Source organism: Haemaphysalis longicornis, unplaced genomic scaffold (assembly GCF_048455015.1).
Source record: "Haemaphysalis longicornis isolate Haplotype H1 unplaced genomic scaffold, Haemaphysalis longicornis Haplotype H1 scaffold_8, whole genome shotgun sequence".
In the NCBI taxonomy this organism is placed as follows: domain Eukaryota; kingdom Metazoa; phylum Arthropoda; class Arachnida; order Ixodida; family Ixodidae; genus Haemaphysalis; species Haemaphysalis longicornis.
Window position 1 is genome coordinate 3,305,633 of NW_027526445.1, and position 27,948 is coordinate 3,333,580.

At 47.3% G+C, this 27,948-nt stretch overlaps 1 protein-coding gene across 1 annotated transcript; it reads right to left on the minus strand.

The window, feature by feature from the left end:
- Window positions 1-27,610, minus strand: LOC144149728 (uncharacterized). Its single transcript, XM_077681381.1, has 4 exons — window positions 27,485-27,610; window positions 23,608-23,745; window positions 8,327-8,493; window positions 1-186 (listed from the first exon to the last, which is right to left on the minus strand). The coding sequence occupies exons 1-4, from the start codon at window positions 27,608-27,610 to the stop codon at window positions 66-68; spliced, it is 552 nt and encodes a 183-aa protein (XP_077537507.1). The 3' UTR covers window positions 1-65.
- Between the last annotated feature and the right edge of the window lie 338 nt (window positions 27,611-27,948).

Sequence of the window (27,948 nt, forward strand, 5' to 3'; positions counted from 1 at the left end):
TCAATACCAGTTTTCTTTACAATGACCGCGTACGGTATGTGGCTTACACGCAGTCAATGATGACGTCAGAACGTTTCTGGCTCTGACGGAAGGAAGGTGAGGGCCGATGTCGTGGTGTTACGAAACTTGACGGTTTCCGAAACGTCCGTTGTGCTATTCTCCGTCTTGTACGCAGGAAAGAAAAACCTGTAAACGTTAAAGAAACAGCAATCAGGGCCAGGAATTTCCATTGCACAAGTTGCTACTGGTTCCTACTTATCAAATAGCGGCTGTTGTCAATCATGTTTCAACCTCCCGTGGAATAATTCTGAGGTTTGAGTCAGCTACGAAATAAAGAGTACAATGAACGAGAGATGCTCGTGCAGCACAAAACGTCTACTGCTATTTAGTGCTTTGGGATTTTTTCAATTGAAGAACCTGCATTTGTGCCTGCACTGAGCGCTCGCGAGCTCCGATGAGGCTACGTCGCCTTCCGGCGGCTACCGCGCCGCTGGGTCCCCGCGCGCCTTTGCCGGCTCGCCGAGTCTCTCCCGGACTAGCTCGTGGATGACCTGCTGTACTGCTCAGAGCTGACGTTCCGGGTTTTCGCTCCGTGCGGCTGCTTCCAGTCGCGGTGGGAGCCTTCCTGACTTGGCTTCTTCTGGGTGCTTGCGAAAATCCCACATAATGATTGTGTAGTTTGCTGTTTCTCCTCGGGAAAATTTCAACTGGTCAGTCGGGGCGTCTCGGGGTACATGCGATCAATCACTTACGGACTGGGTACCGAGCCGGTCTGTAGCTGTTTAAATCAAACGGCTTGTTCTGTACTCAAACCTGGGGACGGGGCGGGAGGGTTCTGCAAGCCAAGAGGAAAGGCTTCGTTATTCCGCAATGCTCGGTAATACGGTCTTCAGTGCTGAACCATGTCGGGCGGTCTGCCAGGGTGGGGTCCGTGAGTGCTCAATCCTCAGCGTGTGCCCTGTCTTTGAGGTTGTCGTTTCGACAGGACACGTTGCCAGCGGGCGTGCGTTAACATCGTGCGCCGCGTGTGCCGCGTTGATTCTGACTTTTCAGCTGTTTTCCGCAGCCGCCTGCAGTACGCTGGCCGCTTCATTTGTTACCCTGCCTGTGGCGTACTTGTCTACTGCCTCTCACTTGTCACACAGCACATTGTAACAGTCGCGTCCGAGGTGGCCAGGATGGTGGCCACCTCCTGCGCTTGTTCCGCCTTGTTGCATCTTATGGTGGCGGCCTTATGCACGACACCGGTCGAGCCACGGACGGCTGTCGTCAAGCCGTTCTTCAGATTAGGTGGCTGACCAAAACGGCGGATGTAGAAAAAGGTTACCAGGAAGGCGCGCTGTCATGAAAGGTAATATTTATAATAGAGTAAGAACATATACGTGGTACCTGAAAATGGTAACACCGGAAAACAACGTTTCAGGTGTGCGGGCGTAACCGTATATATACGGTACTCCCCAAGTTGCCAGACTCGCTGTCTGCCGCCCTGATTGAGCCTTGGCTGACAGCGCGACCTTTCCTCGCGGTGCTCAACGCTTCTACTATTTTGTGGGCGAACGGATCCTTCCGTATAAAAGCCACTTCCCTGTCTGTCAGAACGGGCATGCACCCTCTTACATAACTATCAGGTTTCAGAGTATCAGTACCGCGGACCGCGGCCATTACTCGAACCACGTCACGTGACATTTGTTTACGCCTGCAGACCCATGGGTGCTAACATTTTCGTGCCGCTGTGTTGCCGCGTGCGAGCATTCTTGAGTTAATCGTGACTTTCGAAGTGCAGTGTGGCTGTATGACACGCTAAGAGTCACGTTTTAAGCCACAGATAGAGAAGCTATCCGCACAACCACATTTCCAAAGGCCGGAACGTGGAAAACGCCTGCTTCGCTTCCCCCGTGGATAAAATGACAGTGCCTAGCGTAACGTGCAGCCATTAGAAAGGCGAAGCTTAGTGAAAGGCTCAAGCAAAGCCTATAGCCAGGAAATAAATCTTAACGAAGTGCAGTCTAGGACAACTTGGTTGTACATTTTAAAAATTAGCTACAGCGCGAATAGAAATAAGGACGCGGGAAAACAACGGAACGAGCACAGACTTCTACCTTAGTTTAATACGACAATCCTAGACCCTTTTTCGCGCGGTATTCACGTTAACACCGATCAAAAATTAAGAATAGAAATAAAACAAGAAAAATAACAAGAAAATCGCATTCAATCCCGGTTAGCACACACCATGTGAGCAGGCGTTCACGCACATAGTACAATGTACATAAACACCAAGTTACATCATACCCGATTTAAAGCACGTGTTGGAAAAAAAACTATATATGTTGTTGGGACACCGTGGCGGATAGCCTGCTTACTATTTACTACCCTGCCTTTATATTTCATGTGCTTCAATTGTTTCTCGCGTACTTTGCATGTATATTCATTAAAACCACCAAATCTACGCTGGCGTAATCGAGGCTCACCTGGTCGTACCATCGCGCTAATTCATAATCTTCGAAAAGTAAAAGCAGCAGGTATGGTTGCCACACAAATCCCGGACGAATTTTACCTGCAAAGGGTGGTCGCGATAGCCTGCGTAAAGGTGGCCACAATGGTGGCAGGCACCAAAATGGCTGCCGGCGCACATCAGTATCTTCACTCTGAACCGCAGTTTGATTAGTGGTCCGACACACACACACGCACGCACGCACGCACACACACACACACACACACACACACACACACACACACACACACACACACACACACACACACACACACACACACACACACACACACACACACACACACACACACACGCACGCACGCACGCACGCACGCACACGCACGCACGCACACGCACGCACGCACGCACACGCACACACACGCACACGCACACAACACACACACACGCACACGCACATGCACACACACACGCACACACGCACGCACACGCACACGCACACACTCACACACACACACGCACACCACACGCATACACACAATTCAGGTAGTATATGCGCGCGTGCGTCACTCTTGAGATCGTAGTTATGTTGAACAGGTTATGCGTCGGCCAACCACAGGGACCGATATCTTAAAGGGACACTGAAGTGCATTTTGTCAAGCTCTCGGTTTTGCTTGCGCTGCGTAGACTGGCTCAAATTAACCAACTTTTCATGGTTTATCTGGTTGATAAGTCAGTAATTATTTTATAAAGCGCGAAAGAAGAAAAACTACCATGCGCGGTCTGCGGCGGCCACGCCAACTAAAGGCTGTGACGACAGGAGGAGATGCACCTTGATTGGACGATATCCAAGGTTAGCATTCAAGCCAGTTTCGATTTCAGTTCTGTAAAACAACATGCTTGACATCCGACGACATCGTTGTATTGGCATTCTCGATATCTCACTAATCGTCCTACCGCGCTTCTGCCATGTTGTCGGCTGTAAAATGCCTAACGTAAGCTTGCCAGGACGGCGTAGAATCATAGAAATCACTAGCCGAGGGCTACCCAGTGGATAAACGCCCTCTGCGTCACCACAGATGCTCAAACGCCGGGCGCTTTTCCCCCATATTTGGAGCTTGCCTCACTCATGACTGTCGTAAAAAGCGCGTTCGCACCAGACCAAGGGTCTGTTGATTCCGTCATGTGCCCACTGCCTGCAAGCAGTTTGTGCTTGTGGCACCAGCTGGCCAACTAGAACTCGCTAAAGCGTGTTAGGTGAACTAGTTTGTGGAGCAGTTTACGGTACGGCCCCAAAATGGTGAACTCAGTGTAGAAAACATCGGCCAAAAAGAAAACGTCATCTTACAAAAACACAGTGTACCCTAAGGGATTCGAACTTGTGACTCGCAAAATGAAATTTCTAGCGCTCTAGACCACTCGGCCACAGGCCAGCGCTTGTAGTGTTGGATATATAAGGTATATATTGTATAACCAGTTCAAATTTGTTTATCTAGCATTTCAAGCAGCTTAGGTGACCATTTGTTGTATAGCGCTCGTGCAGTAAGCGTCCGCCAAATTTCTACTATATCTGACGTCTAGCAATTGCATGTCTTAGGCGGAAAAGCGTTCGCAGATGTGTGGTCGTGCTGCTGACCGCTGTGCTCGTTCTCCCAGCGCAAAAAAGTGCTTCGTGCTCCCTAGTTTTACGCTGTACGGTAAGAGTATTAGTTCATTTTATTTCCTTAGTACGTATATGGACTTCGCTGACTCTTCTCCCGCCTTCAAGTTGCCCAGATTTCCCTACAGGCGTATCAGTCAGCAAAGCGTCGCATGTGCTCTTGTGCAGCGCTTGTGTGGAGCGAGCTTGACTTGGAGCTAGATAAAGTGTATAAACTAACAAAGTAAAGAAAGGCCCATTCTTCTATTCGCAAATGTGTCGTGGCTTCATTTAAGCTGAGCGAACGAATTGCGAGGACCTGTGGGCGCCTGCGGACTAAACGCGGGGCCGACTGACTCTGACGGATGGTTGGCGAGCCGTGCAGTAGCTCAGTCAATGGCCAAGCCATGTGATCTCCTCCGGAAGTTACACGAAAACGCCACTGAAAATGGGCGAGGATGCCGAGAGGAGGAGAGCGTTTTCGAATTGATTCTTTACTAAATAACTTCTCGTAAACGACCTCAGAATGGTCGAAACCTGTTCCTTTGACTACGAACTACAATTTCCGCTAGAATCCCACAATGTTTACAAATCAATTCAGTGTCCCTTTAAACGCTTCATACATATCTATTTATGATCGCTGGTATGCGCAGAGGACTGTGCTCTGAATGAATTACGTTTTCATGCACATATGCACACGTTCTGCCTCGAAAATGAATCTTCCACAACTGGCGCTGTTTGAACAATGTAAGACAATCTGCAACATTTGTTAAACATAGGATTGCTGATCCAGTGGTCGTAACTTCGTTGTTACTCACGAATACAGCTCAAACGTCTCATCTGCTGCCTTGATCTGTCGCAAAGACCTGAGCTGTGCAATCATGCAATGTCAGGTGCGTGAAATTTCCTGCCAACTTGCACAAATAATTGCTAATCGTTCTTGGTATTTATTCCGCAGGCGGGAACAAAAGGATCTCAAAATAAAGACACGTCCGCGGATCCAAAGAGGAAACTGATGACTAGATGACGTGATTTATCGACAACCTAAATATAAACTTCACAGAGCCAGTTTAAGAAACTTGCCCCAAAAACCGAGCAAAAATTTCGTGACCGAAACTGAAGGACATAAACAAGCCCCAAAGGTTAAAATTATTGCCACAAATGTGTGTGACGATGTCAGATTTTCATGCGAGACTATATTGACTGACTCGTTTTTGGAAGTTCGAGATGATGGTGCTCCGCGTGACACAGCTCCCAAAGAAGAAAACGCTTCCGGTGGTTGTAAACGAACCGTGGTCCCCAACGTTGTAAAGCGGATGTTTATCTAATTGCGCCTGACGGGCATGATATTCCTGTGCAAAGGTTTGGAAGTTATCCTTGCACAGCGTCGTAGCCATGGACGCCAGCATTGCTAGGCAGCTCTGCATGCCGGTATATGAGCGCGTAACTTCAACTACGCGCGCTACAGACTCATGTCCCTGCTTACCGCAGCGCCGTTCGCTCGGACGATGCTGTTTATAGGCCACGATGAATGCTGGGAGATGATCAGCGGATTTGAAAGTTACCCGGACCTTGATAGCAGATAGCAGATACGCCAGCGCGACTGAATCTGTTTATGGTATTGCTACTCTTTATGTGATGAGGGGTGATTCTTGAGCTTCTTTTAAATTCGCAGCATTCCCAACAAGGGGATTGCTTGGGGTTTGGTTTGCGTTGTGTTAGGTGATGTGCTGGGTTTGATAGGGTGTGGGTTTGTTTTCATTGGAGATGGTATTGGGTTTACTTCAGGGTAGAGTTGAGGATTGGAGCTTTGGTTTCTATTACGCTGTTTGGTGACAAGCTCTTGTCGCACTAGTATTCTGATTACGGGGCGGGTTGGGTAGTTTTTAGTGGTTGCGCATAATTTATAAGTTTGAAAAATGCACAAGGTGTTCAGGAGCCAAAATGTTGATTGGCGCACATTATTTTTATCTGGTAAATTAACTGGGACGCGATGCGAGGATTTCAATCATTTGGAACCTCAAGTATGCCGAGCACGTCAATAACCAATCAATCAGTAAATCAATAAAACCCTCAATAAATCAATCGATCAGTCAATCAATCAATCAACCAATCAATCAACGCAAACATTGCTGACAGGTAGGAGTTGCTTAAAACAGCGTTTAATACTTTTCATAAAACCCCTCAATTAACCACTAGTTTTCAGAGAAGAGAATGAAACTATTTTGATGGCACCTGGAATTCCTAGGCTTCGTCCAGAAGCCCCTGGGCTTTTGAAGCATCATAGGCCACTTGGATGGCCAAGAAGTGATCCTCGTGGTTGTAGTTGCGCACTACGGTGTCCCACTGCTCACTGTTAGTAACATTGTGACCTAACGTTGCTGTCTGCGAACATTGTCTTCGCATGTGTGCTCGGTCCATAGCTGTCAACGAGCGGGCTCTGTAGTTAGGTTGTCTGCAGAAGTCGTTTAAATCAATTGCGGATGCATGTTCCAATGGGAAGCGAGCCCGGGTTGATTGTCGTGATCTATATCATCAACCTATTTACACCACTGCAAGGCAAAGACATCTCCCACAGATATCCAATTACCCTTCCCGTGCTAACTGCGGCCAATTTATCCCTGAAAACTTCTTGATTTCTTCCGCCCATCTAACTTTATGCTACCCCTTCCGTGCCGCCCTGCTTTCTCCAGGGATCCACACTGTTACCTTTAATGATCAACGGCTATTTTTCCTTTCCATTACATGCCCTGCCCACATCCATTTCTTCTTCTCAATTTGTACTAATATGTCCTCAACCTGCTTTTGTTCCCTGACTGACTCCGCTCTCTTCTTGTCATTTAATGTCACCACTATCATCTTCCGTTCCATTGCTCGATGAGTTCTCCTCATTTTCTGTTGAAGTTTTTTAGTCAGCTTCCAGATTTATGCTCGTAGGTCAGTACCGGTAAAATGCAGCTTTCATACACTTTCTTCTTCAGGGACAATGGCAGACTGCCATTCATCATCTGAGAATGCCTGCCGAATGCACTCCACTTCATTCTTATCCTCCTAATTACCTTTGGCTCATGGTTGGCACCCGGGGTCACTACGTGGCCTAAGAAGATATATACGCTTACCACTTCTACTGGCTCACCAGCTATCTGAAACCACGGTGCTCTCCTGAGGTTACTGAGCATTACTTTAGTTTTCTGCTTAATATTTTCAGACCCACGATCTTACTTTCCTTGTCAACTGCAGTAGTCATGCTTTGCAATTCGTCCCCAGAGTTACTTAGCATGGTAACGTCGTCAGTAAATCTTAGGTTACTAAGGTATTCTCTCTCAAAACTTACGCCCACCTGTTCCCAGTAGAATGTTCTGAATATCTCTTCTAAACATGCTGTGAATAAAAATAAAGAGATTAGGTCTCCTTGTCTAACGCCTTTCCTTATAGGTACTGCAGTGCTATACTTGTAGAGCACGATGGTAGATGCGGACCCATTGCAAGTATTCTCTAGTACTCTTACGTAATGCTCTTGTATATACTCATTCCTCAATGCCTGAATGACTGCGGAGGTTTACATTTGAGGCAAATGCTTTCTCACAATCAATTAAGGGTATATTGATTAATTGTAGGGTTTCACGCGCCGACCCAACGCAGGCGATGAGGCGTGCCGTAGTGGGGGGCTCCGGAGTAATTTTGACCACCTGGGGATCTCTAACGTGCACTGAAATCTCGTACAGACGGGCGGTTTTCCTTTTCGCCTCCATCATAAAAGCGGCCGCTGCGGCCGGGAACGGAGCCCGCGACCTCGTGCTCAAGAGCGCAACACCTTAGCCACTGAGCCACCGAGGCGGGTTACTGGACACGAAGGAATGCGGATGCTATGTCGGAACCTTCTAGGCATAGCTACTCGCCGCGTCGTACTGCAAATGTGGTTAATGTCGAAACTTTCTAAAATGTGGTGCCCCGTTTGGCTGTTAGCTAAACGCTCGTGCTGTCGAGTTCTTCGGTTTTTAATGAGCCTCTCTAAACTGTTAGTCTGTCCGAGAGCCTCAAACCGCTCAGTGGAAATGTTAAGCGGACGGTCGATGGCCTGCTTGTACGCTCTTATGAGCGGAGCGTTTCATTTGATTTTTTTTTCTTTCCGATGTAAGAGAAGGTACGGAACAACGTAGCTCAGTATGCTTACTAGAAAATCCGGGAGTAGACGAACAAGTGTTTAGTGGAAGAAATGTGTGGGCGCAAACAGTTACCTCGGAGTTGTGTCGTCTTCTGGAGTGCCAGTCGCGTTGAGGAAGGCAGCACTAGCCTGCGCCCGGACGATTGCTGCTCCGATGACCGTGAAGAGTGCCATCACCAGGGCTCCAATGACGGCGGCGGCGAGGCGGAACCAGACCGGTCGGCTAACGGGCGGAGGAGCCTGCATGCCAGTTAACAGTTTTTAAACGCTTAAAAGAGCAACTTACCATATTTACTCGCATAATGATCGCCCACCTGAAGTTTGTCGTCGAAATACGTTTTTTTGTAATTCCCGCGCAATGAACGCAGCCCGAACTTGTTGCTGCAGTATGTCATATGTGTAGAAACTCTAACTGACGATGATCCTGCTCACCTCTGTTTCCTTCCCTTTCAAAGCAGACATGGCTACGTTACTGCAGCAGATTTGCTGATATTAGCGCATCGGCAAGCATGCTTTCAATATTGATCAGGGAGCACATCTCACTAAATGTACATAATGTACTCACAAGACAACGAAAAAATGTGCTCTGCTTGCTGCATCGGCACCCATGTCTGTTTTTAGACCCGCAATGTGACAGCGGCAACAACCTTTCGGTTGCCCTGTTTTCACCTCGCAGCAAACTCGTTCCGGCGCATTCCGTAATTCACGAAAACACTGCATTTTGCGTCATTTTGCAAAGCGGCTGGTACCGGTGTGCAGAGTTTTATTATGTTTTTATTATGTTTGCTATGCTCATGAGACCTGTCATAAAAATTCTGGCGCTCAACTTGCTTGCGGTTTCTGTGCTCAAAAGTTTTTCGCAAGAAATTTAGCCCGTGTAACCAACACAGCCCTAAATTTGCATCCCATTTTTTGGAAAGAAAGTGTGATCATTAGGCGAGTACATACGGTACTTGGCATGAACCAATCTGTGAGATAGACTAAATAGTGTTCTAGAAATCACAGCGCTAAAGTCAATAGAGATTCAGCATACATGTGTGTGCCGGGAGCCGGCTCGGCATATGTCCATTGGCTTCGGTGTGGTGGCGTAATTCCGCTCATGCGAGGCCCCCGCCTCACCGTGCGCGTTCATTTGTTCCGGTGAGGGGTGACCTTCCCCGTCTCGTCCTCGCGTGCAAGCGAAGTCGGGTCTCAGCACACGCATGCAGATGGCAAGCTAAGGACGTTTGTGTGTGTTTTTCGAATGCCGGGATAATCGCAGAAAATATTTTTTTATTCCGAAGCCTCCCGTGAGAGAGAAATATTGAATGGGAGGCTTAGCGCAAAAAACACGAGGGCAGTGGCAAACGTAACAGGCGCTACTAAAAACTGAGTTTACTTCGAAAAGCACAAACGCATATATAACAGGCATGCACTGAAGAAAAAAAAAGAAAGGAAGGGGAAAATATATACATCACGGTCATCTGCCGAACTTCAGAAATACGTATGTAGAAATGCACTTTCCTTGTCATAAATACATATTCGTAAAGAAATATTCGCAACGCATGTTATATCATTCAAGCGACAAAAAGATGTATGTTCACACTATGACTTCAAGGTACCAAAGCTGTACGTAACCTTCCCGACCATCATGGCGGCTAAGTCCTCTACTGCAGCTGATCTGCTTCTTCTTCGCTGCCGGAACAATTTTTACTCCATCATTGTTGCTATAAGTGCGACATTCCTTCATAATTTTGGGAAGTGATAATCATTGGACAGAACCTTGGAAGGGTGTACGCTATGGCGTGTCTTTCTCGTTCCGTGCAACTGTTGACACAATTCCGGCAAACACTAGAGTTCTTTAGCCAGTCTTGACTAATCTCCCTAAGAGGGTATCCTTTGCTTCACATACCTGCACCATGACACTGGCGGTCACCTCGAGACACGCACAGACAATCGCTACGAATTTTCTTGTTTAATTTAATTGGCTGGATGGTCGCCGTGAGGCACGCGCTCCAGAGCGCTTTGCATGTTTTCCCTATATTTAACGGCGGACATGAAATTCCGAAGATTTTCTTCACAGCTTCGCTGTAAGAAAGTGGCCAGATTGAGTGGCCACATTTCCTAGCTGTGACTTGGATTTGTGTGTGTGTCCATCTCATTAGTAGATCGGACACTCATGCCACCGACCCTAGCCGTCTCTCTCAATAGGAGTACACTGGCACACCAGAGCCTACGTCATAACTAGGCGCAGCCAATTTCCAGCGCGTGCCTCGCCCCCCAAACCTCTCCGCCGCGACGGCACTTCCAACACCTGTTAACGGTCATTTGCCCCCTCGCCACTCCATTCGTACTTCTTAAGATTAGCCAAAGTCAGCCAACGCCCGCGCTACGAACTCAAAGAAAATAACGAGAATCGCGAATTCCATAATAGCGCAATCCGATAGACACCGGTTTCCTAGCGCCCGAGACGCAGCTACCATCTCTGCCTCATTTCCGGAAGCCGGGGTCACTACTTGGCCTAATGAGATATATTTGCTTACCACTTCAACTGCCTCCACAGCTATCTCAAACCGCTATGCTCTACCCGAGGTTATTGTGTGTTACTTTACTTTTTGGCATATTAATTATTAGGCCCACGGTTCCAGTCTGTTTTTCGAGTGAGGTAAGCATGCTTCGCAAATCGTCCCCGCAGTTGCTTAGCAAGGCAACGTCATCAGAAAATCTGTGGTTCCTGAGGTGTTCTCCATTGACCCTTACGCCCACATGTTCCCAATCCAATTTTCTGAATATTTCCTGTAAACATGCTCTGAATAACATTCGAGAGATTGTGTCACATTGTCTGACGCCCGTCCTTACCGATATTTTACTGCTCTGCTTATGGAAGACCATGGTAGCTCTGGACGCATTGTAGATATCCTCTAGTTTTCTCACGTAACGCTTGTCTACAGACTGATACCGCAACGCCTCAATGACTGATGAGGTTTAGACCGAGTCGAATGCTTTCTCATAATCAATTGAGACTACATATGGGGATTGAGTATACTTCGCGCATTTCTAGATACCTTTATTAATCATGTGAATATGGTCCATTATTGAATAGCCTTTACCAAACCCTGGCTGTTCATTAGGCTGACTGAAGCCTAAGGCGGCAGAAATTCTGTCAGCGATTACCTTGTCAAGCACCTTGTAGACCTCATAGATCCACCTGCAATTTCTCAAGTCCTTCATGTCAGCTTTCTTCCGCATTATAATGGTATATGCGTTCTTCCAAGAATCCGGTACTTTCGCGCTCACTAGACATTGGTGATACAGGTTTGCCTGCCAGTTTTTCTAGCACAATTGGACCGCCCTCCTTCAAGAGGTCTGCTGTTATCTGATCGTTCCCACGTACTTTCCACCTTGTGTTTCTTTCAAAGCCTTCCTTACTTCTTCTGTCGTTACTGGTGGGATGTCTGTCTTCTCTGAACTACTTTCTCATTCGGTATTATCCCGGATGTCGTCACTACTGTAAAGATCTCTGTAGAACACCTCGGCTACTATACCTATTTTATCCTTTTTTTGTGATTACATTGCTTTGCTTGTAGGTAAGTGCATACATCATTTTTCATCATGCCTCGACACCACTTCACTGCTTCCAGGCTGTCTGTCTCCCTTCTTTACAGCTTGCTTGATCCTCTCCATAATACCTTCCGTATGTCAGTGGTCGTGCGCTCATTCATGAATTTCCAAAGGTCTGCTAGTTCCATTCTGTCAGATGTGGTGGTGATTTCCATATCTGCCCTTTCCTAATTAATGTTTTCGTCTCCTAAGCCATTTTACTAGTATCATGTCAGCGACCGTGCATCCGACCTCTACTGCACACTCCGTGATAATGCGTGTAAGATGGTCGCTGGGTTCTTGTGTCGTAAACTCTGCTTCCTCAGTCAGAGATAAAAATCGGTAGCATAAATATAGCCTAATTCGAAAGCTTACCATGCGATGGTCAGTAGACCTCACCCTTCCGAAAACTTCGACATCCTGTACGACGCCAGGATTACCGCGTAGTATGAACTCAATTTCATTTGATGCTCCTCATTAGGGCTCCTGCCGTCCACTTCCGCTTCTCCCATTGGCAGCAGAAGATATTCATGATGCGTACATTATTCCGCTCACCGAACTCGACTACTGAGTCCCCTCAGTTATTTCTGCAACCCAGACAATAGTTTCCTCAGCGTGTCTCCAGCCTGCTTCTTGCCTACTTTAGCAATGAAGTCTCCCATAACTACAATATACTGTGTTTTTATTTTAGCCATTGCTGATTCCACATGTTCATGGAATCGTCTGACTACCTTGTGATCATGGTTGGATGCACGGGCTTAGTCCTGTACCAACTTGAGTTTGTGCCTCTTCTTAAGATTTATTACAAGAAAGGCTACCCTTTCAATAATGCTATAGTATTCGTCTATGTTGCCCGCAATGCTTTTTTGACTAGGAATCCCAATCCCTGTTCTCTTTTATGCACTAAACCACAGTAACATAGGACGTGTCAATGTTTAACACTGAAACTGGCTTCATCTGTCCTCCTAACCTCACTAAGCATTAATAAATATTATTTAATGCCGTCTAATTCCTCGAACTGCCCCTCCATACTCACCTCACTACATATAGTTCTCGTGTTAAACGTTGCCAGGTTTGCAACCCAATGGGGGCCTTTCCGGATCTAGGGATTCTTAGCACCCTCTGCTGCGTCAGACCTCTCACCGCCGCCGTGGTCAGTTGATTCGCAGCCACTCGAGACTGGAGGCCATGGGTTAATTATATATTCATGAGAGGTTGTCGACATTACTACATAAGGGTGGCCAATCCTGATCTGGTGAGGGAGTGCGTTGCCAGCAATGGTCGCAGGGTTCAGGATGCAATCCAAGCCTCCTTTTGCAATTCCATCAAGATGTGGATTTTTTTAATATGGTATGAATTCTGCGGCACCGGAATTCGAACCATGGTCTTTCTGCACGCGAGGTGGATGCTCTACCTCTAGCCACCGCTGCCCTTCTACGCCACCACTACGCTACTGCTAGCACCACCGGCAACGTAGTGGTAATCGCACGAGACGCGTATTCTTGAAGTTGTGGGTTTGGATCCCACCCGGTGGGCGGTTTTTTCTCCACTTTCTTTTTTTCTCAGATATTTATGAGCACATAATTCATTCCTATTCTTGAGGGTGACAGCGAGATCCGCTCCGATAACATGGGGTCAGAAAGGCAACTATTTTAGTACTCAAGCTGTGACTTGAGCGTGTATAACGTTTTCGAAGCTGGAAACCAGGGAATAAGCCTGCTATGCTTCCTGTGGAACAAGACTGCCGTAAGGTGTGCTGTCGCCATGCAGAGGATCTCCAGTAGGTCGCCGACGAATGTGTACGCGTGCTTCGCAACAGCTCTGCTAACCTGCCCCAACGGCTCACCAGGAGCGTCCAAAGAACAAAACATACAGGAGCCGATAGAACTCGCTGACTGGATTAACGGTACGCCAAATGTCCAGCAGGCAACCCCCTATTATTTAGTTTTCGAATGTGCAAAATTCCAAGCGGCCACCGATACGCTAACCACAAATCTAGGGCTACATGCGGTTACGTATTGGCTTCCTCGCAAGGCTCGACGCCATGCCCGAGCTCGCCCACACAGACTCAGCTGCAGTGAATGGGGCAAGCGAGAATCATCTGCCTTGACAAGGCTGTTCCGCGAGTTCAATGCGGCCCCTATTTTATGCCATGGCGTCGACGGCAACAAGTGAAGTTGAGGGTTCCGATTTATTTCCGGAGTCGTACTACCCCAGAAAATTGACACTTATACAAAAACACCAGCAAGCCCTCCAAGAAAAGCCGGCTAATGGCAGCTCGTCTTCTTCCTGCGGGTAATGCTTAGCCACACGCGTAGAAGAACAGCTCACACCCGCAAACTACTTCCGTAACTGTAGAGCCTGCAACGGACGTTAAGGGGAGTCTACGACCTCATGAGCTTTCATTATGGCTAAGGCGACTGCCCTAACCATGGGCACAACCTTTCCACAAAATGCATGCCTGAATATGGAGGACATGGATCGCCTCCGATTCGCCATAAGACCAATTCTATGTTTTTCAGTACCTTGTTTGACCAGCGAGGACAATACGCAGGCCTCCAAAGCCTCCAGCTGGCTGACTGTAACTTTCCTTTGGCAACAACATTCCGGCTCCAGAAACACCTCTTAAGGCATCGTCTTTGAATTCCACATCTAAGATACCTCTGATCAGAATTGAGAGCATTCATTGCAACCCCAACATTAAGGGACCACATACACGCCGCCCAGGCACTACCTTCCATTTTTAGATATTGTTTGATAGGCGCAGAGTACGGTACTGGGTCAGGTAAAGAAAGACGACCCTCAGCTGGAAGCCACTAAGCCAAAAAGGGAAGACATGCCCTGTGCTGGAGCACAGGAGACAGACGGGATGTCTGTCCGCAGGGAACTCCTCCCGCCAACCGGTGCAATATATGTGGTAAACCTGACGCCCGTAAAGACAAGTATGTGCTCCCAAAGCAGACTTAACGGACTCTCTGGACTACCCTGAACCTTACCGTTCCAGAAAAAAACCAACGTACGCACCGATGTCACAACGGCAAACATGAAGAATCAACACCATACAGACCAAGTATCCTCGAGGCAGCCTCAAAATACCAATATCCCCGGGAACCCCCATCGACAGCGCTCTTGGCCAATTCAACAGCTCTTGGCCGATCCAGATCAACTGTCACGTGCAGCATGAACCAGTCATCGAAAAGTTACGCGACGAAATCTCTACCTCAAACAGGCCTGGGAAGCACCTAGGGTGGTCCCGCCAGCCAACCAACCTCTCACAGGTGAGCAGCTCAACGGGCTGCTCTGTGGTCGCTGAACCCCTCTGCAACAGTACCCATATCCCAAATCCCCGTACAGTACTGCAACAAATTCCGGCGAAGCATGTCGAGCTCATGGCCATAAAAGCTAAAAATGTCTTCTTACGGCCAACCCTAGCCCATTAAACCAACCACCAGACCAATGCAGAACCCCCTCCAAAGCGAAAAGCTCTAACGCACGCTGCAGATGTGACCCCCTTGGAAAAGAGGCAAACGCGTCTCAAGCAGCTTCATTAGAGCACGCTGAACTTATAAAGACCCTCTTGCAGAAGCAAGCTATAGTATTTCGTCCTATGGAATCCCTAAAACACCACGTGTTCTGGCAGTTGCGCGCAATAACTGCGCAAATTTATGCCCCCTGCTCCTACCTCGGACATAACTGATGACGTCCCGAGGTAAAGGGTGCTTGGTTTTGTAGTAGAACTGTCATAGTTTGGGAAGAAAGCGAGCCCTTTAAAATGCCTTCTCGAGGCCCAAAACAAACACACACACATTAACACCATACGCGACTCTGGTGGAGAATTAAAGTGTTGTGCTTTTATATTTATGAACATACCAACACGAGACAGCCTTCCTCGTATAGCCAACATCTTGGCAGAGCGGGAAAGCCTCGTTGACACCCTTATGATCCACCACTACTATCTGCTTCTTTTCTGCCTGCAGCTCCCAAACCCCAACTTTCATAATCAACATCTACAGCAAACCTCCGAACATCATCGCAACTCTTCCCCCATCTTTGTAGCCGCCATAACCTATGCCGCCAAGCACCCCTCCTTATTACTGGGTACTGGGGACTTCAACGCTGCCCGCTCAGATTGCGTCTATTCAATCGATACCTTGAAAGAAAGGCACCTGGAGAATCCCCTCCAAACTGAATATTCAACGGATACCATTGTACCAGGAAACAAAAAAAAGAAAATTGCGTCCAAATAGACAATACACCAGATTTCACAACCGCCTAACACGCAGGACCATGATCATGGCAGAATCAGATTATACAACCGCAGGGATCACCAAAAAATACAACTACAAGCATCCATGCACCTACTACACCCCACCAAAGCTCTAAACTGTGAACGATTGGGCTACAAACCGGGAGTTTCGTAGTTCTGCTAAATCCCGGGATCGAAACACCTATACCCCTAGCCCAGTGAACAGAACTTCATCACGATTTACACAGGCATGAACAACCTCTAGAACTGGCCATACCATCCACCATGTAGACGCCAGACCAGACTACAAGATGGAAGCTTTTGGCAGTAATAAAATTCACTGCCACAAGCAAAGTCATAGCAGGCTACTTAAATCCTGTACTGCTCACCTCTTAGAGTCGTTAGAAAGTCCCTCCCAAATACTAGTTCAGACAGCCTGGGACACGGTATTGGACACCACACTAAATGGGCTTAGCTTGAAGCGCACGCGGTTTTTCTTAAGGAGCCCGACTGGCCCCAAATCCTCCAGAACCATCCAAACGTCTGGTGTACCCAACTAGCCACCTTTTTACCGACTCCAATCACACCTGGCCCCAGGCATTACCAAGGAATTTGTCCCACTACGGTTACCCGTGCAAGAGCCTCAATACAGCGGTCCGCTATCCTTTCCATTCACCTCCAAATATTTTATGTGGAAGTGAGGGCAATCCTGCATGACCTACCCTTTCCAATATTATCCTAGTTGCAGCGACAATACAAAAAAAAACTCCGTAATTGACCCAATCTATCAATACAATATCTTACCAATTTGTTTATTGCTTACTGGGAAAGAAGGACCCTTCCTCCATCTTAACCTACGCCAGGGTCACAAATCCACAAACCAGGCAAACCCCTCACTTTCTCCAAGCTTCGGCTTATATCGATAAACTGCTCTTTACAGAAGCTCAGGGAGCGGATAGTATTTGCAAATACTCACGTATATTTAGTACGGACAATTACATTCCCTGCAATATATGGGTTTCACGCAGGGCTCGCAGAAATGATACACACCTACCTCTATATATCGGTTCTCCTATAGTGACCACCTAAACACGACTTTTTGGCTATATTTGCCCTAGATTTACAAAAGGCCTTGGAAGAAGTAACTCATCAAGCTATACTTCCTGGCCTTGCTCGCGTAGTCCCGGTGAACATGGATACAGTTACGTTAAGCCATTCCTCTCGAATCGCGTTTCTCGCTACATATTCAGTGACCGCCAGTTCACAACTTACCAATTCCCGCCCATGGGCAATCACAAAGGTCCCAAAGGCACACTCCTCACTAGCTCATTTTTTGAATTGCTCTGTCCGATTACTCCCATCCTCGACGATGTTGCTTGGAGTCACATAGAATGTACACAGACATATCCCTTAGCTAACGCGTGGCAGTGACGTGGACATAGAAACAACACTTCAAGCAGGAGTCTCAGAGTTACAACAGGCAGCCCTGGAAGGTCGTTTTGTTTCGTTGTCTGTGTTCTATTATTACTCGATGTGTCTAAACTTCGCGAAACATATGTGGCTTTCAATGTGTTGTGAGTGTGTTCTGTATTGACCTGTGCAGAAAGTGTTTTTTTGCAATCTATGTACGTATACACTCCTGCAATACCCCAATTGCGCTCAGTATGTAAAAATAAATACACATGCACGGCAATAAAACATTAACATCCGAACTCGTCACCCTACAACAACATGCCACCACACCTAAAACAACACACATGTACTTCTGGACAACGCTCTTACACGTACTGTGAATCGCATAAATAGAATCGGTAAACCATGATTTGAAGCTAAAAAAAACACGGAAAAAGAACAGAATATACGAAACAGGCGCTAACTTCCAACTATACTTAGGGAATATAACATATGCGTAGCCGAATAAAATAGTTGAAAGTTGCGCCTGTCTCGTCTACCCTGTCCTTCGTTCATATGACGCAGGTCACACGTCGCCTGGGGCATGTAACTGCCGGGGGCCATGGTCCGAAGGGCAAGGACTGCTACACATCGATACAAACCTTTCAACTGATCCGCATTATCTATTACCTCCCATATATTTCTCTCTCTGCCAAAGAGGTCACAAAAGTGGACGGGCCCGTCCTCAAAGCCTACGGGCTGCTCTCGGCTTGCCTTCTCACTCCACCAACACCAAACTATGGGTCACCGGCAGCTACAACTTCCTGTCCGAAGTAATTAAAGCGCACCACTAGGGGCCAGATACATCGCCTTGCTAAAGACACACCTGGCCAAACCTTAATGAAGCAGGCAGAAATGTATGCTCCTCTTAAGCTAACCCCACGCCACACATTCCACTTGATTACAGGGATTGCGTAACGATTTGTCCACTCCCCTTACTATGAACCGTACTCATCGCAATCCTTAATGAGTGCTCGAGCGCCCCCCACCCATCTGCACTTTTCAGTCATTAATAAATACTGTTTATGTAGACGCTGCATCACACCGGTACAAACAGGCCATCACTGTCGCCATTGTCTCCTCGCTGACTACCACTGCTCTCAAGTCCCTCAGATCCCCCCCCCTAACCCCACATATTTTGGAAAAACTAGCCATAGCACTGGCTCTCACACCTGTGCTTCCGCTGATCTAATATTATCTGATTCAAAACAGCCATCGAAAAATTTCTTAGTGGCATCACCTGCACGCTTGCCTGCAAAATTCTCTTAAATTAGCCCCCAACAACGTACTCCAGAACATATGGTTACCGGGAAAACCCTGACTAGACGGCGCGCAATAGGTTTGAAGGGGGCGCGAGAAGATATCCCGCCTTCATTTATTAAGGAGGCCCGAGCGGTTAGCAGAAGGCAAATTGAGGCGGAGAAGGGCGAGCCATGCTGCCTCTACTGATCCTGCATGGCAGAGTGCGAGAGCGGTCTTTCGGCTCCGTGTCTCGATTCCAACTGCCGGCCGCGTGACTCGTGCCGCGTGGCTGGCGGATCATGACGATCTGCAGTCACGCGGTGGACTGCTCCGGCAGCGCGAGATCCATGTGCCTCTGCGGTTGATCTGCTACATCTACCCCCCCCTACAGTCGGCTCCCGGTATTGAAGCGCGAGGGAACGAAAAATGAACAAAAACTCATATGTGCACTATACATCACCTGCAAGTTAATTCCAGTCACAGTCCTGGAGTGAGGGTAAGGGCAAGCTGTACACTATCATTACAAGTTATGTCTAGTCCTTGACTGGCCTTGAAAGCTGTCGGGTGGTTTGCCATTATTTCAGGTGGTCGACCCACGGTGCTTAGTGGTGGACGATTAAGACGGCGCAGCACGAATCGAGGATAGAGCGAAAACAGTCTTCTGATTGAGGGGGATGTCGCACAGAAGCACTGACGGGCTTAGGGAGAGAAAACAAGGATGTTTGGGGGCCATGCGGTTGCTGCCCCAATGGTAGGTGGCTGCTGATCTGGGCGACACGCCGAGGTGGACCTCGGCAACTCTCCACTCGAGCAGCGAGTTTAGGACGTTCGAACTGGAGGACCTTCGTTTGACCGTGCTGTCCTAGATTATACCATTTGGCCCTGTGTTCGTAGTGGCAATGGGGATTGTAGCCTCGTGCTGCCGGTCGCTTGAGACGGTGACCGATTGGTGGCTGGTGCACAGTAATGGCCATCTTTCTTGAAGACACGAACCCCGTTCCGAAGGGATTGAGTGGGCAAGTGCGTTGGAGAACAGGTGGGAACTTTGCACGTCCAGGATTCGGCATGGTAATACTCAAAACCTCTCTCTCGTCGGTGGCGGTTAGCCGAAGGCAAACTGCGGTGGAGACGGGCGAGCAATGACGGCGGTGCTGATCCTGCGTGTCACGGGGCGATCGCTGTTCTTCCGGTTACGTGTCTTGATTCCAACTGCACTGCTGCGGCAGTGCAGGCTCCCTCGGTCGCTGCGGTTGATCGGCCAACACGGTTGACAGGCTCATACGGTGGCACGAGCACTCGTCACCCGTGAAGGAAAATTTAACATCTGCCTGGAATGCAGCCGTACGGCTACAGAGGAAAGCTATGCAGCTTTTTTGAAAACATCGCACTTGATAACAAACTCGTGCAGGTCCAGGACTTGGTACCACCGTCAGAACCACCCGCACCACTTATCGTGAGTTTAGTGACTATTACCGCCTCTCTGGCAACACGCTTCCCAGGGTCACCCATCGCTAACCTCTTCCAAAGGACGGGTATAACGCCTCCTCCAAGCTCAATCGCGTCGCAGCCGACCCCTCCTTCCTCACATCCTCGACTCCAGCTACCACTCCACCTCTGCCCACAATGTGCTCAAAAGCCACACAGGAACATCACACCTGCGTCTGCCTCTTTAACACCCATCCCACCGTAACCTAACAACACCACAAGACGGAGGTGCTGGTACGAACCGAGGAAGACTCCCAGCGGCCGCTGGGTGCCTGCGCACAGCGCGGGATGGTAAACCTACGGGCAGCCATGGAAGCCTCCTTGGCTGGTTGTGTAAATACACGTTATTTGTCTCCCTCCATCTCGCTATGCATGTGACGAATCCGAATTCTGAATGACCGGTTTGTTTCAGGAGCGCAGACAAAAATGCCAGAGGTCAGAAAATTTAAAGGTTCCCTAAACACGAAGCTTTGGAAGTGCGGAACATTATTCGCCAGAGGGGCTGTGGTGACCTCTCATGACAGGTTTCAGTATCAGCATGGAGCTGATGCGTAAAGGGGCAACAAATGGCACCCCAGCCCCTCAAAATTCCTACAAAAAGACACAGGATTGTGTTTTAAATAATTTGGTGTAGGTATTGCGTTAATTCGTGATGTCTTCAGTATTTTTTTTATTTGTGTACCTTTTTGCAGCATATCGATGACAGCCTCCATGCCAAAGGTACATCGCAAAGATAACCCGCAACAGTTTTCATAGGAGTAGCTTGTGCATCTGTGGTGCAAGGGGATGGACATGGGCTTCGTAACTTCCTCTGCTGTGCCTCATCTTAACCTGTTAACTTCAGTTCTAGTTTCTCCTGGAGTATTTGGGTTATCTTTTACCAGGAATTAATAATGGTATACTTGGACTGTAGCAACACCGAGAGTTGTATGAGTTTGGTGGGAAAATGTAGAGGCCGTCTGCATCAATCGTTAATAAAACTAAAGCGTCAGGCAAACCCCTGTTTCGCTTAACAGAAACGAAGCCACGATAATCAGCCCTACGTTGGCGTGACTTGGCAGCCGAACGTGAACGAGTTCTACTGCTGTATCTTGCCTATTTACCCAAACTTCATATTTTGGGAATTATTAAACAGTATGTTGGTGTTTGCTTATTTTCGTTGTGTGCATAAAATCCTATTTTTAAAGCAAAGCTAGCTACCTCTACCAGCCAACGATTCCTTTTTGGCGTGCGGGACAAGAAACTTTAAATGCGGACGGGGTCCGCAGGGCAGTTTTGACTCCTATAGGACAGTATAGATGGTGCCGCGATTGGGCGCTATTACCCAGCGTTACCCGCGTTACCTATTACCCAGCGTCACCTGCTCGCACCACCGGGTCCGTTGGAAGCATGGCTGGAGGGACGAATTTGTCGTCTGATTTAGCGACGGTTGTTTTTGGCCTGTTCTGGCGTGCTTCGTGTCCATTGTGCGCTTTCTTCGAACGGCATTATTAACTTGTTCGGCAGCACCTCCTGGGTTACCCGGACCCGACGGATATATGTGGTCGTACGGCAAAGATACTTTAAGCATTTGTTTTCAGGGGGGTAAAACAAAACATAGAGACCACATATACAGACACCGGACCGCTAGAGAATCTCCACCTTTTGCGTACTGCTTGCCACGAATGGGATTCCCTATTATAAATTGGCTAAAACTGATTTAGTTGTGTGTTAACTACTATTACAAAAGACGAAAGGAGCACTGGTTTTTATCAATAGGGATTATAAAAGTTCACTCAGCATTATGGCAATTCTGAAACATAATAACCTAACAAGTTTAATCCGGTGTAAATTGGAATCACTAAGTTCAAATGCCGAATTGTTTCGTGGTGGCCTGTGCTTGTGTCGCGCGTTGGTGTAGCCCCAAGCTAGCACATCAGGATGGCTAAGTTCCGCTCTCTCACCCTTCGAAACACGCTCCTGTCCGTTTTCTCTCACTTCCGACCGACGGCCTGGCTATTGCGGCGGTGTCGTCCGCCCCTCTAGCCCGGCCGTGGCCGACGCTCCTGCGTTCGGGAAGCCAACCCCACGAATTCCAGGAAATGGGTGGCATAATCTCTGGCTTTTCTCTTTGTAAAGCCACGTGTTTGAATTCAAGTGACGTTGCATGGGCAATTGTTTTCAGCGTCGTTAAAATCTTTGCTTTCCAACCACCATCAGAGCGTGGATGGGAGCCAAATTATTTATGTTAAGCCCTTCTTCTGCGCCGGTCTCTGAGAATCCGAAGTAGAAACTTCAATCTACAAAATATCCCCATCGCAGATACTTACCCCGTCTTCGGTAGTTTTCGAAACAGGATGTCTTGCTCTCAGAATGTTCCTTACCCAAAATGGAAGAGTTCGGGATGCTTTTAAAGCAGGCCTGACAAAGTATTTGCTGCAGCACACAAAGAGGATGTGACCAGCACGAGTCGGGCTCGGCAGCCTGAAACACCGACCTAGATAAAGAAGTAAGCGGTGGGCGTACTGCGCAAATTTACGCGAATCTCACAATTTAGAGCCCATTGGAACGTGTATTTGGAATTGCTAAATATATGCTTATCTCCAAAACATTTAAGACAGTTGCCTTAAACACACTCAGGTTTTTCTTACATCAAACATGGCGAGTAAGGCCTTCCGAGGGTTGGTCATAATACAGCTATTGGTAGAACTATGTTAGCCTCACGCTCACATGTTTTCTGTTAGTAAAGCGTTTTCGCAAGCATACGAATTCGAGAGCTGAATGTGAATACAAAACGTGAGTTAAAAATGCCACATTTAACGTGGCTGAGTTTGCAATGAGAGCCTTACACGTAAGAATTATGTAAACGATCATTTACCTGAAACAACAAAGGAAAACATTTTCGGAGCACTTAAGTATACGTACTTGTATTGTAGGCAAAGCCTGGCGATGCTTATTATCAACTTGATTTCTGATAAATCGTATTTGCATCGCGTTCTCCGATTTCGTTTTGTGTTGTCTTTTGGCGTGAATTACTCGCGGCACACGGCGCTGAAGGCTCTCACTTTATTAATCCTCAGAGTACATCTCAGCACTTCTGATTGATGGGGAATTAAAACGTCGACTTGTAACGTCCAGTTGAGCAGTTCTCTAACACGGTCGGTGCACTCCCTTTGAAGCTCATTTTCGAGAAATTCAGCGCGCTTTGTTTCTTTGTCCATACACCATTAAAGGCATCACAAAGGTTGGGAATACCGAGTCCAAAATATTTTGCGCCCCGCTTGTTCCACTGGGTGTGCTCTACTGCACCTTTAAACTTAATGGGAGAACACAACATTATTCTATCGACAACAGTTTTGTACAGGCCTTACTTGAGGCAGGTCTTCGGTGTTGAGAGGTTCCATGACCAAGTTGCCTTGTGAATCTTCGGAGAACCTAGGAAGGTCGTGCCTGCCCAGGTAGGGGTCCCTCTGCTTCACGGGAAATTCATAGTCCGCACGAGACATGTTCTGCAAAAGACCGTACCCTTAAGAATCGGAATTCATCACAGGAAATACGGCCATACATTATTTTACGTGGCGGTTATTCGCTGGTACAGAACTTATTTTTATATTTTTCGAAAGACCGACAGTTGTATTCTTTTAAGTAGTTGTATTAGTCACGTGGAAGTGACCGCTGGTAGCTTGAAACTAGCTATGGTGGTAGCTTCTTAGAAAATTATAAATTTTTACAGCCGCATTTCAATGTGATTTTAAACGAAACATTTTATATGCGCGTGGTCTTCAGGAGAATCTGAACAAGGTTTTGTGCAGGAGCTAGCAGAACGAGTACTCACGAAAAATGGTTGTGTTACAATTGTTTTCTGTTGAATGGGTGTCTCCAGCCAAGTAACTATATAATGACTCCTCAGACTCTCGAAAGCAGCGTAAATAGCCCTATAGAGCCCCATTTATCGAGGTAAGTTTTGGATTAGACAAAATGAACTCCGAAATAGCTCCAATTACAGCGCTGCACTCTTGATGTCGCTGTTTTCATCGCACCATGGGCAGTCTGGAAAGGCGCACTGGAGTAAGCGAATCAATCCAGAACGATTGTTGTCACACACGCCTGGACGGCATGACTTCAGCTCACAAAAGTGCGACGGGCAAAACAAGGTGAGACAGCCCGCTCTAACGGAAGCCAGCGCTTTGGCTCCGTCATTGACGCCCTGAAGTCGGCAGTTTGGGGCGTGGCGCATGGCGAGGAACTCAACGCTTCACGCTGATGTCGATGTCGAAAGATTATCCGTTCTGAGCTTCCTCGAGCATGCAAAAATAAAATTGAATTAATATATTCTGTACTTAACGACTACTGTTGAAACTTAATGGAAGATAAATCCCCATGCCAATCAATGTTTGGAGGTTGTTGTCTCAGGTTCTAAATTTCTTGTCAGTGGTTCTTTAACTCCCGGGGTACCGTGATAAACGCGCGCGTTAGGCTGCTGTCTGTATGGACAGACACATGTCGGTGAACTTTTCAACTACTGAGTCCAGCACGCTCATTGAGTCATTTGTGTGCTTACGGACTCGTCAAGTTGCTTGCATAGTGCCGATGTCTGAGAAACACGGGTAAGCACGCTCAAAACAGCACATAGCTTGAGTGCCAGGAACTGGTGACTGTTTTGACAACACGTAGTGTAAACCGAGGGAGAAAAAAAATTCTTGTCAATATACCCTATGAAGGCGGGTGGAAAGCTAAGATGTAAGCTACACCCACAACATTTACCCATGCGATGTCACTTTAGTACTTCAAAAAAGATCATCTTTGCTAGGGTAAATCATTCCATGATCCGGAATCGGTGTTTGGTTGAGTTGTGTTGGTGAAGCACATGAGTGTAAAGTCATTTTTTTATAAAATTAAAAAAAAACTCAAACCAGGTGTTAGGATCTCACTGCTCCGTCTCTGCCGCCGCTGCCGACGGGGGCGACGAGATCGACGGCACAGACGCAGAAGAACTGAGATTGCATGCGTTACCGTGAGCATGCTTTATTTTACACCAACTCCTAGCGCCTGCGTATTGGGTGCACAGGGATGTTACGAGTGCCGTGGGCGGAGTGACCAGCGGCGTGAGAAGTCAGGTGAAGCTATCATGTGGCATTCAGTGAGAACTCAGGGAGTAAACCTGATGATGGGCTCGGTAAGTGCCCCGTCTGTCTCCCCCGTTTCCACACTGACTCGTAGCTCAATCGGTAAGACAACGGAGCCTCGCTTGCTTTCTCTATTGGTTCCGCGTTCGATTCCTGGTAGTGCCGTTAGCTTCTTTTATTCGTTCACGGGAGTTATCTGTGGACACCAATGGTCGCGGCAGAACCCATTAGGTTAGAGGTAAAACACCTTCCTTTAAAAATAAGCAGATTACTTGGGCGTGGATGGGTTATTCTCAGAATTGAGGCTGATGATTATCTTTTATTTCTAAGATGGGATATGTACCTACACATGAAATCAAAGGAATGTTAAATTAGGCTCTGCCTAATGACGACCTCAAACCTTTGCTGTTTTGGTAAATGGTCAGCTTCCAGTGCTTGCCGAAGCCAGGAACGTTGTTACATGCGAAATCGGTGAACGTTTTGACGTTCTTTTGAGACGATGATCTCGCGCATATTTATGGGTTGGGCGAGGGATTAAAGCAATTTTAAAAGGCCGTAAATTCCCGAGTAAATCTGGAGGCACCATCATTCATTGCTCGCACTGCTCCCGATTCTCGCCCCTTATATATGTAGTACAGGTGCTACGACGTGTGAACATTTTGTATGGTACCGCATGCAGCGGTAAGTACAAGTGGTTAACGTCCAAATAAGGAAGTAGATATATTTCAGGAAACCGGCATTTTAACTGGTACATATATTTTTCCGGCACTGTCATCTGATTCATTCTCCAGTCTTAGTTGATTGTGACTGATATTTTTACCTCTACATAAGGCACTGCGCCCTTGGACAGCGTGCCGCAATGGTTGCGCCTCGGGTTTCGGATATCGAAGTTATCGGTTCTATCCCAAACTGTTCAGTCTTTCTTTTATTTATTTTGTTGCTTGTGATTTCGTTCGCCTTTCTGTGGTGTTTATTTATTCACAAATTTAGGTAATACAGTTTCTCTAGGTTCTGTTACGGCCTTCCGTCTTGAATGTTTATTCGAGACCGTCCTTTAGGTGTTCGGTAAAGCTATGTTAGGTTAGGCTAGGACGTCCCTTTCTGGATTGGATAGGGGTAGGATTAGTTACCATATGTGTGGGCTTAAAATGAAGATGTATAGGTTATGCCCCGATAATGTAGCACCTGCAGGGAGATATTAAAATACCCACTGCAGGTAAAAAATGGCGGCAGGCTTCACATGGTCGCGATAAGCCAATGTTGGCCAAGTGCCGGCCACATTTCGGGCAGTGTATTTTCCTGGTTTCAGCCACTTATAGATAGTTCCTCCAAAATAAATTTGGCTGCTCCGACGGAAAATTTGAAACCTGGCGGCAAGTGCATTGAAGAGTTAGATCAAGAGCACCATTACGCCGTATTTGAAATATCACTAGGCAAGAACAAAATTGTAGATACTAAGCAAATCCTTACCCAGTGGCTAATGCGGCTGGCAGCTGGATTGGTTGCAGGTTAATCTTCTTCTTCGTCTCTGACGCCGCGTGTCGGCGGCTTGTGGGGCTTGTGTGCTCAAATGGATGGGAGCGCCCAAACGGTTCCACACCCCTGATTAGGGGATTAGCCGATGTTCGATATGTAGAATTTCACGATAATTGTGGGGCAAAATATACGAATAAAAAATGAATTGGAGGTTTTTTTGTTTAAATTCGTAACAAGGCAAGAGAAAACTCTCTAGCCGCCCGAAAATAAACCCCTCAAAATCCATCTACCCGGGCAAAAAATTTCCTTAGCTATTATGTGGTCTTACTTCTTTGCAGGCGCGAGCTTGCCGATAGTTACAATCATTTTCTCTGCTGCTACATCTCATTCGCATCTCTTTGTCCAGTTTAGTTTTCTTGTCTTTTGGTGCGAATTGTACTTTTGCCCGCACCTTTTTTTTCCTTCGCCGTGTGCCCGTTTATTACTTCGCATTTGGCTCTTCGCCTTACCGTGCAAAGTCTTCGCTCTTGGCAAGTGTAACCACTGAGCCTTTTCCCGCTAACATTCACCCCTCACCCCTTCACCGCCGTCGCGTACCTGGCGCCTATAACTATGCGACACACTACCCCTTTCCAATCATACGCACTACGTACACGAAGCCGCCTATCCTGTGGCCGAAGCGTTTGCTCTCGCTGTTACTGTTATCACCCGAACCTGTAACCTGTGGCTCGATGAGCACCGCAACGTCCGCTTCGGCGGAGAAAGCAGCCATAGCCCCTGTTTTCACCCAGAGCCCGACGCCTATCCTTATCCTCTCTGACTGCCAGCACGTGATTTGTAACTACCTCACTAAGCTGATCACATTTCTATGAGACTAACTAATTCATGACACATAAGATTCAAAAAGCGTGTTTTACTAATGCGGAAAGTTTTACAGATGCGTGCAAACCTTTAATGGGCACGTTTGCTGAATTTAAAAATGTATGGTTTTGTACTCAAAAAAGGGAGAAGAAGAAAGGCATTGTGGTTTATATCGCTTTCACTACAAATGCACTCGCTCTCCAGTAATTGAGAATTTTATTTTTGATTTCAGCAACTAACTGATATATT